This window comes from Lipotes vexillifer, unplaced genomic scaffold (assembly GCF_000442215.2).
Source record: "Lipotes vexillifer unplaced genomic scaffold, Lipotes_vexillifer_v1.1 scaffold376, whole genome shotgun sequence".
In the NCBI taxonomy this organism is placed as follows: domain Eukaryota; kingdom Metazoa; phylum Chordata; class Mammalia; order Artiodactyla; family Lipotidae; genus Lipotes; species Lipotes vexillifer.
The window spans coordinates 1,401,673-1,411,426 of record NW_006785037.1 but is presented as its reverse complement, the minus strand read 5'-3'; the positions used below and the strand labels follow the sequence as shown (position 1 = coordinate 1,411,426).

The 9,754-nt window shown below is 32.7% G+C and overlaps 1 protein-coding gene across 3 annotated transcripts in view; it reads right to left on the bottom strand.

The window, feature by feature from the left end:
• The window catches only part of VPS13B (vacuolar protein sorting 13 homolog B), an 804,491-nt gene that overhangs the window by 722,493 nt on the left and 72,244 nt on the right, over positions 1–9,754 (bottom strand). For all 3 annotated transcript variants that reach the window (XM_007457167.1, XM_007457166.1, XM_007457168.1), the window contains exons 8-12: positions 9,120–9,388; positions 3,165–3,260; positions 2,567–2,689; positions 1,951–2,088; positions 924–1,011 (exon numbers count right to left, since the gene is read on the bottom strand). In XM_007457167.1, the coding sequence (XP_007457229.1) occupies positions 924–1,011; positions 1,951–2,088; positions 2,567–2,689; positions 3,165–3,260; positions 9,120–9,388 (714 nt within the window). The remainder of the gene's footprint in view (positions 1–923; positions 1,012–1,950; positions 2,089–2,566; positions 2,690–3,164; positions 3,261–9,119; positions 9,389–9,754) is intronic.

Sequence of the window (9,754 nt, the reverse complement as noted above, 5' to 3'; positions counted from 1 at the left end):
AGGGAAAGAAGTGAATCCAGGTTGGACCAATGAGAACACCAACATTTAGAAATCCATTATGAAAGCAGGAAGTAGAAAATTACAGTTCTTTCCTTCTGTTTTCATCTAACAAAGCTTAACGATCCTTCAACAGCAACTCCTCTGTGAAGTCTTCAACCCCACAGATGAAGGTAGTCCCCTTCTCACCTGGACCTCTTTTAGCTGTCTGTTTACATTACTGTCCTTAACATGCTATATTAGAATCACTTATTTAAGTGCATGAACACTACCTATTGGTTTCTTGAGAAATGCTTTGGTCTTCTTTGCATTCACAATATCTAACTCATCACCTGAACCAAGGAAATCATTTATCGAAATATGAAAAATTAACAAAAAGTGGTGACCCTATATTGACTAAGTTTTCAATATGAAAAAGTCTGGAATAATAAGCACAACATAGTATAGTTAAATTTCTGAAATCATTTGATTACTAAAATGAAACACATAATAAAATAATAAGACTGTGTCCATAGTTTCTAGAAGAATATATTTCTACTTTTCTGTTTGAAACAACAAACTCTTTTTTTAATAAAAAGATCTACATAGTCTTCAAAATATATTTAATACAGAAAAGGAAATGTTTATGCTCTTTGACAACTTAATATGAAATTTGATGTATCAAAATTTTTAATATTTGGTACATATTAAAACTAATTCTAGTTGATTATATAAAAATCTTTCCAATCAGCTGCACAAAGAAAGGACTAAAAATGTTAAGAATCTAAGAAAATTCTAACATGACATCAAAATTAAACCACTTCGCAAAGTAACAGAAGGTAACTCTGATGGAACAGAGTACAATCAGTCAAGGACCAATTGTTTCTGAAGAAGTCTTTGTTTCTGTTGTTCAAGGAAAAGCAAATATAAAGGAAAGAAACCAGTACCTTTGCCACTGGTGTTCTCCATTGTATACAGGTAGTCCATGTAAAAAGCCCCAAACCTTTGCATTCCAGCTATCTCAGTGTATGTCTCCTGCCAACAAAGCAAAGCAAACAGAACATACATTGTATAGAACAGACTTTTGAGTTTAAAATCTGATAGATCAAGAATTAGACACATATCCTTATGGAGAATGTGTATCAACTCAAAGGATTACCAAAACAGAAAGAAGAACAGAGGTTACACAAAGAATTGGCTTCTAAAAAACGTAGTGTTACCTCTACTATGGACCACACAAAAGGACATCTATAATTCTACTAGACAATTTGACCACTTTGTCAATAATGCCTGGTTAATGAATACCTACAGTGGAGTAGGGCAGTATGGTCTTGACCTTTATCACCATCACAAAACGGTCTAATATATACTCTCAAATAGAGTTAATCCTTATTATTTCAGTACACTTATGTGAAACAGTTCAAACACTAAAAATATACTAAAATATTTTTAAATGTATGTTAATTATGCAGGTAAAAATTAAATTCTTTACTTTCAACTATAAAAGTAAGTCTGTAGAATCAATGTAAATCATTGATTCTATTATACTAATCTTCAGGAACTTTTTTTGAGTTTTTAAATTTATTCCATAAAAAGTACATTAATATAATCTTATATGAAAAATTCAAACACTACATATAGTAAAATGTTAAATTCTTCACTTCTTTTCATTAATCCCACACTTCAAAAGTAACTGAAATTAAAAGAAATAATTCTACATGTTTCCTCCATGACTATTTTAACAGTAGGGAATGGATAAACTAACTGTGGCTGCATGCTATATAAAAGTAGAGATCTTTGTGCACTCCTTAAACCTCTCTAGATATAGAAAGTGGAAAAAAATATGCTAGATGTTTCAATAAACAACTAGCATTCAGAATATATTACTGGAGAAGAAACATCAATCACAAGTATTCACACAAAGTGCCCACCCCAGCACAACCTAGAATTTGGCTCAAATATATATTCTCTGACCTTATGATTAGCTGCATCCAAGATAAATTCTGCACGAATACCATTATTTTCTGGGCTTCGGTAATCAAACAATGAATTTGTGAGGTATGTCAAACCTTTCATATTCAAATTTTCACCACAAATGAAGAAACAGGCTTCCTGAAAATAAATGCAAAATTTTTGAACAGGAAAAAAAATCATTAGACAGTTAAAGAAAATAAAACCTTGGTTTTATAACACCAATTCAGTAGTCAATAGAAATTACACTACAACTCGAGGTCCTGTAAAAAGACAAGGCATGCTGTCTCCATTTTCACTGCCTATTTTGGCAAAGAACATTTTAACAAACCAAAGAGGAAATCCAAGTAGCTGCCATAAACAAGAAAGAAGAAATATTTATGAATTGGAAAGTACCTGGAACTACTGTCCAGGTGTTAAGTACTACCAACTTTCTAAATTCCCCTGAGCTCTATAATTTCTTACAGGGGAAAACAGTAAAGTTCCCCTCTCAAGCCAAAGATATACGTAGTCTAACAGATTTTTTGGTATGGTTAAACACTTCAATAAGCACCTCATTATCCCTACATTCTATCCAAAAAAAAAAAAAAAATGGAGGAAAGAGGAGATTTTGACTTACGGTTTCACTTCTATTCATACTCTCTTCAAAATCTTTAACACCCATAATTCCTTTAAGGCACATGGCTCTGCAACCTACAAAACCAATCTGGCAATCAAAGAAAGGCTCTCCCATCATAAGGGCCTACAAGAGGAAAGGAAGCGTTATGAAACTGAATTTCAATAAAAATTTTACAAGCTTTCCTTGCAGAATTTCTAAATTAGTTGAAACATCTTTAGAATTATGAACTTTCCATATTTATTCTCCTCAGATCGCACATCCTATTAAAATAAGAAACATCTTACTTGTCTCTGTATCCTCAAAACCTTTGTATCCTCAATGACTGGCACTTCAAGAACATTAATCCACACATACATATGAGCACACACAAGTCAAATGAAAAAATGAAAGAATAAATTAATGTTGCATATTACGATAAAATCTTTGTTAAAGAATAATTATTTCAATTAATACTACTGATCACTAAAATAGAAATATAAAGCTATAAATACATTTTTAAATATACTATTTTTGATTATAAAAACCTATATTTATTAAATATTAACCTTAAGGACCATTACAAAGATTTTTAAAAGTATATTCAACGTTGATGGATTACCTCAACCGTAGTTCCTTCTTGTTCCCAACACAATACTTCTTTAGATTTTACTTTTTGAGGGCTGTAATAACTACTCTCAGCTTGCATTTCAGTGAGCTATGAAACAATATAAGAATATTAAGTAAGTCAAATTAGTATTAAATGGCAATAAACTGTCATTACTATGATGAATTGATAGAAACAAGGCCAATTTTAAGATTCGGGAAATTAAATTATGAAGCAGGAAAACAGGTGCAACAAAAACAGCTGTAACAGATTATCCACAGTATAAAGGCTGAATATGCTAGTCTAATAAGTTCATATAGAGTATATAAATACTCCTTTTTGTTAATAATATTGCTTAAAATGGTGAAAGCTATGTAGCTATAACAGTCCCCTAGTCATAAAATGACTCATATATTCTGCCAAAAATGTACATATATTTTAACATCAGTTCATTTTACATTCACTAATATATTCAATCAGGTTTAGCTCAATCATTTATAAGATTTCTACCTATTTGTAATCAAAAAGAAAGCTGTGAAAAAACACAGAGATTCAACAAAACTTTTTTAGTTCTATGAGGGAGGCAGATTCAAGGGCTTTACTTTCAAAGTACATAATCTCACAGTATGTGTCACAGACTCATTCAATCGTGCAAATACTCACTGAGTACCTGCTAGATAACAAGTACTGATATAGATGCTGACAAAATATATACATATATATATATATATATATATATATATATATATATATATATATACTCTTGCTCCCCTGAAACTTACAGCATACTATTTCTATGTACCCAAAAATTAGATAATTTGAATTATTTTTAAAAGCTCCTTTTCTAAATACAATGTGGTATCCTAGTTTGGATCATGTTACAGAAAAAGGTCATAATGAAATTAAAGTCTGGAATTTAACAATAATGCACCAATGTTGGCTTCCTAGTTTTGACAAAAGAACTGTGATAGCGTAAGATGTTAATAAGAGGGAAAACTGGGTAAGGAGTACCATCTCTGCAACTTTCCTGTAAATCTAAAACTATTCCAAAATAAAGATGTTACTTTAAAAAAAAAAAGTATTCTGCTCATGTTTGCTAATGATTCAGTGAGCCTTATTCATGTGAAATGGATATATTCTTCAAACTTAAATGCAAAGTCAAAGATCACATTTAAAAAATAAAAACCAATATTTAACTTAGGTCATATAGAACTTATTGAATTGAAAAGTTATAATTCTAAGCATGATAACCTCTTTATACTGGGAATCAACTAATTATTCTCATTTTTCATACCAACGAGTTTTTATATATGTAAGCCTTTATTTCTTGGATGCTTCTAGAACTGCTATACACAATGTTGTTATTTCAAAGTACAGTTCTATAATCTAAAATGTTTAAGTAAAATTGAATATTTTAAACTTGATTACCCTTCAGCTGTCTACAATTATTGTAGAAAAAAAGCAATTAATTGATTAAAAGGACTCAAACATTACAAGAACAATTTTCAACATTATTTTTTAAATGTTACATTTAATTTGGCATGATTTTTGTTGGATTGATATCAACTGTTCAGAATGCTAATGTAGAAACATGACCTTATTTTCTGACCAGAATGTGAACCACAAATTAATTCCATACATTCTTTAGACCCAAGCTGAACAATAATTCTAATGTTTTCCTCCAAAATATCAACATATTTCCCTTAGAGAAACCTTAGAGAGACATAAATGTTTCAAATTTTTTTAAAGATATACTTGACTAATAGGGCTTCCCTGGTGGCGCAGTGCTTGAGAGTCCGCCTGCCGATGCAGGAGACGCGGGTTTGTGCCCCGTTTCGGGAGGATCCCACATGCCGCGGAGCGGCTGGGCCCGTGAGCCATGGCCGCTGAGCCTGCGCGTCCGGAGCCTGTGCTCCGCAAATGGGAGAGGCCACAACAGTGAGAGGCCCGCATAACGCAAGAAAAAAATAAAAAAAAATAAAAAAAATAATTTCACTTGGATCATCTAAAACTGACAAAACATCTAACAATAGTTGGCAACAGTTGGCTCTTTATTATACATTTAAAGGGTTTATTGTTTTATCATTTTTATTTTGCAGATTGACCCATATCCCTTTAATTTAAACATAGCTAAATCAGTGAATTTCAGTTGCAAAATTTTTAATAAAATAATAATGTTTCATAAAATTCAGAAATAATAAACAGTGGTGTCAAAATAGTAGAGGTAATGTTTACATTTTTTTATCACTCTGCCCCAAACTATTACCAAAAGAAAAAATCTTTTAAGCTAATCAAGCCATGACTAAACTTTTGTTGAAACTTAATGTCTATATTTTTTAGCTTTTGTCAAATTAGAAAATATGGAATAATTTTAATTAGAAAAATCTTTAAAGACTATTTTTAAATATTTTTAATCTACCATCTGCTACAGTTATAAATTATATAGCTTTACTACTGATTGAAAAAGTTTATTTTAAGCAGTTAAACAATATAAGCTAAAGTAAAAACACCAGAGCAGAAACTTGATTTTTCTTTGCTACATTTCCAGTATGGAACAGTTGCCTGGAATAGTACCTGTAATACTACTTCACAGGTTGGACTCATGAGTTTATCTTTTTCAGAAAAACACCTCTATCAAAAAATAAACCCACAAAGACAAATAAAATCAAAGAAAAAATAATCTAAAAGAGGGTCCAAAAATTTTAAAAAATGGTAAGCAGATAAGGAGATGGGTGGATGCATAGATGATGGATTTCTTCAAGAAACATTTATTTGTTGAATATGTACCAGACAATTTCCAAGAGCTGGAGACACAACTGGTCTTTTTTAAAGTTACCACTTACTGAGTTTGGAGTACTATCAAAAAAGAATAGCCCAAAAAAAAAAAAAAAAAAAAAAAAGAATAGCCACTATCTTCTGAAAAGGTTTTTATTCCTTCATTTGTCTGATGGATATCTAAGTTGTTTCAACTTTTTGGCCATTGTAAATAATGCTTTTCTGAAGACTCAGGTACATCTATTTCCTTGAGTTCAGTCTTCAATTCTTTTTAGTATATACCTAGGAGTGTGACTGTTTGGTCATATGATAATTCTACGTTTATCTTTTTGAGGAACTGCCAGTTTTCCACAGACTACACCATTTTACATTCCCACCAGTCTTCCCATTTGTTTTTAACCAACTCCAACTACAATTCCACCAGTCTCAAATCTCTGTTCTGGTCGAAATTACCGGTGATTTCCACATTGACAAATCCAATGAATCCATTCTCACAAATGACCTACTCCCTCCACTATAAAATATTTATGGCACTTAGCTTCCAAACAGGCGCTCTGTTGGTTTGCCACCTACATCACTAGTCACTTATTTTCAGTTTCCCTCACTGACTTGTCCAAAAGCAAACTCCTGAAATTTATCTCAAACCTAATCCTCTCATAGTACTGCTCATCTCATAAAATCAGAACTCAACCCTTACAGTTGCTCAGGAGCCTCCCATGGATCTTCTTTATTTCATTTATGTCAATCAATAAAATCTATCAGGAAGTTCTATACTCTTGACCTTCAAAATACATCCAAAATCCAATTACTTTTTACCACCTCCACTTGTTAACACCCTAGTCCAAGCCATCATCATCTCTTGCTTGAAAATTGCAATCCTCTCTGATCTCCTTACTTCTGCTTTTGTCCCTTTATAATCTATTCTCAGCAGAGCAAACAGAGTTGATGCAACTTAAAACATAATTCGGATCCTCCTATAACTACTATGCTTAAAACTGTCCAAAAACTTCCTATCTCATCCAAGATTAATGATAAAGTCCCTAAAATGACCTACATGGTTTCACAATTTATGGACCTCTCCCAACCCCATAACCTCTCTGACCTGATTTTGTACTACTTCCATATTAGCTCACTTTTCTCTAGCCCCACCGGCCTCCGTGATGTTACCTGAACTTTGGGGGCCTCTACATTTGCTATTCCTAGAATGTTCATTCCCACGTACCTGCAAAGCTTCCTCTTTTGCAAGTCTTTACTGAAATATCCACTTCCCATTAAGGCCTTCTCTGATCACCCTCTTTTACTTATTTTTATTTTAATTGGAGCATAGTTGATTTACAATGTTGTGTTAGTTTCTGTTGTACAGCAAAGTGAGTCAGTTATATATATATCCACTCTTTTTTAGATTCTATTCCCATATAGGTCATTACAGACTACTGAATAGAGTTCCTTGTGCTATACGGTGGGTTCTTATTAGTTATCTATTTTATATATAGTAGTGTGTATATGTCAATACCAATCTCCCAATTTATCCCTCCCCTGCTCTTTCCTCCTTGGTAACCATAATTTGTTTTGTACATCTGTGACTCTTTCTGTTTTGTAAATAGGTTCATTTTGCAAATAGGTTCATTTATACCATTGCAAACAGGTTCATGTATACCATTTTTTTAGATTCCACACGTAAGTGATATCATATGACAGTTGTCTTTCTCTGTCTGACTTATTTCACTCAGTATGACACCTGATCACCCTCTTTATATATATATATATATATATATATATATATATATATATATATACACACACACACACACATACTGTTTATTACATATATACATATTGTTTACTACAGGGTACTGAATATAGTTTCCTGTACTGTACAGTAAGACCTTGTTGTTTATCCATCCTATATATAATAGTTTGCATCTGCTAATCCCAAACTCCCAATCCATCCCTCCCCCGTCTTCCCCTTGGCAACCTGATCACCCTCTTTTAAACTGCAAATCTCCCTTCCCATTTAGCGGAAGCATTCGCTATTCCTCTTTCCTTTTCTTTTTTCTACATAACCCTTATCATCAACAGGTATATTATATATCTTATTTGTTTCTAATAACAATTTACATTTCAAGAGGCAGGGATTTATATCTGACCTGTTCACTGTGAACTCCAGAGACAAAACAATGCCTGGTACATAGATGGCACTAATATGTATTTGCTGAATGAATTAGGTACCATTCAGGAATATTAAATGTGTGATAATAATACTATAAAAAGTCAAGAAATAACCTAAAATTAAGTATGGGTTATAGCTGAGGGGCAGAGAAGACAATATATGATCAAAGAAGAACATATTATACTTTTTAAAATAAAAGGATGATGGGCTTCCCTGGTGGCACAGTGGTTGAGAGTCTGCCTGCCGATGCAGGGGACACGGGTTTGTGCCCTGGTCCAGGAGGATCCCACATGCCGCAGAGCGGCTGGGCCCGTGAGCCATGGCCACTGAGCCTGTGCATCCGGAGCCTGTGCTCCACAACGGGAGAGGCCACAGCAGTGAGAGGCCCGCATAACGCAAATAAATAAATTAATTAATTAAATAAAATAAAAGAATGTTCACCTTATTACTGTTTAACCTGAAAATACCTATTATATAATCTCTTTTGAGAATGTATTTTACATGCATTTGTTAGTGGAGGAAGTACTCAAAGTATTTTAAACAATGCTGAAAAACAGAGTTAGATCAAGATCTAGATAATAAAATAAACTGAACTATCTTAAAGAGAGGTGAGGAAAGAGAGAAAATGTATATAAACAACGCTTTAAAGGAATTTTGTAATGAAAAGACAACACAGAGATGAAACACTAGCTAGAGGGGTACATCAAGTCATGGGAGTTTTTTTATGTGCATTTCTTTTTTAATGGAAATACTAAGGCATCTCTGTATGCCAACTGAAAGATTCAGTAGGGAGAGAAAAACTTTCCATGAAGCTATTAAAAAAGGAAAGTGGAGAAGGCCTTAAGAAGACAAAAAGAGCAAAATTCAGAGATTTCAGATGAAGGGACATATAATTTTATGAAGTAAAGACTGTTAGACTCTTGTCTCACACCTACTAAGTGTAAAATAAACTAAGCCACATTCTTACTAGAAGTCAAAATTTAAGTATTAAAGTTGAGAGATAAACAGCAAAAAAAGAAACCTACTTTGAAAGTCACAGTTGCCTTTGTACAGTAAAATCCTATAGAAACAATAGGATCCTTCAAAGTCTGTGCTTTTTGTTGATGTGTGGTTGATGTAGGATCATTCCCAAGGTAGTCTTCCTCACCATCATCATAACTCACAATTGCAGGCACAAATGACCAGGCCCATGATACCCATCCCTGTGGCTGCTCATCCTCTTGCTGTGAATACAGCTCTTGGCCTTTGTACTGAGCAGGATACTGCATATCTACTCGTGTTTCATCTTCAGCACCTATCAATCAAAATAAAGTCATTTTAAATAAAGGGAATTAAAGCAAGAGGACAATTAGGAATTTAATTTATAAAAAATTTATATAAATTTATATAAAATTTATATAAATTTATATAGAATTTAAATTATATAAAAGTTTCTCCTTGATAAATAGTAACTAGGGTACCTAAAATACAGTACCAAGAGATCTTAGCCATTTTACTTCAAAATAAATTATAAAACTTACAAATCCAGAAAACATTTTACTTGACCTTCATATCTTGCTATTAACCATAAATATCATATAAGTTTCTACTGGGGAATAAATAAAGCCTGTTATTAGCTGTCCCTTGTAAGATCTCAAATTGGACATCATGAGTGAATATC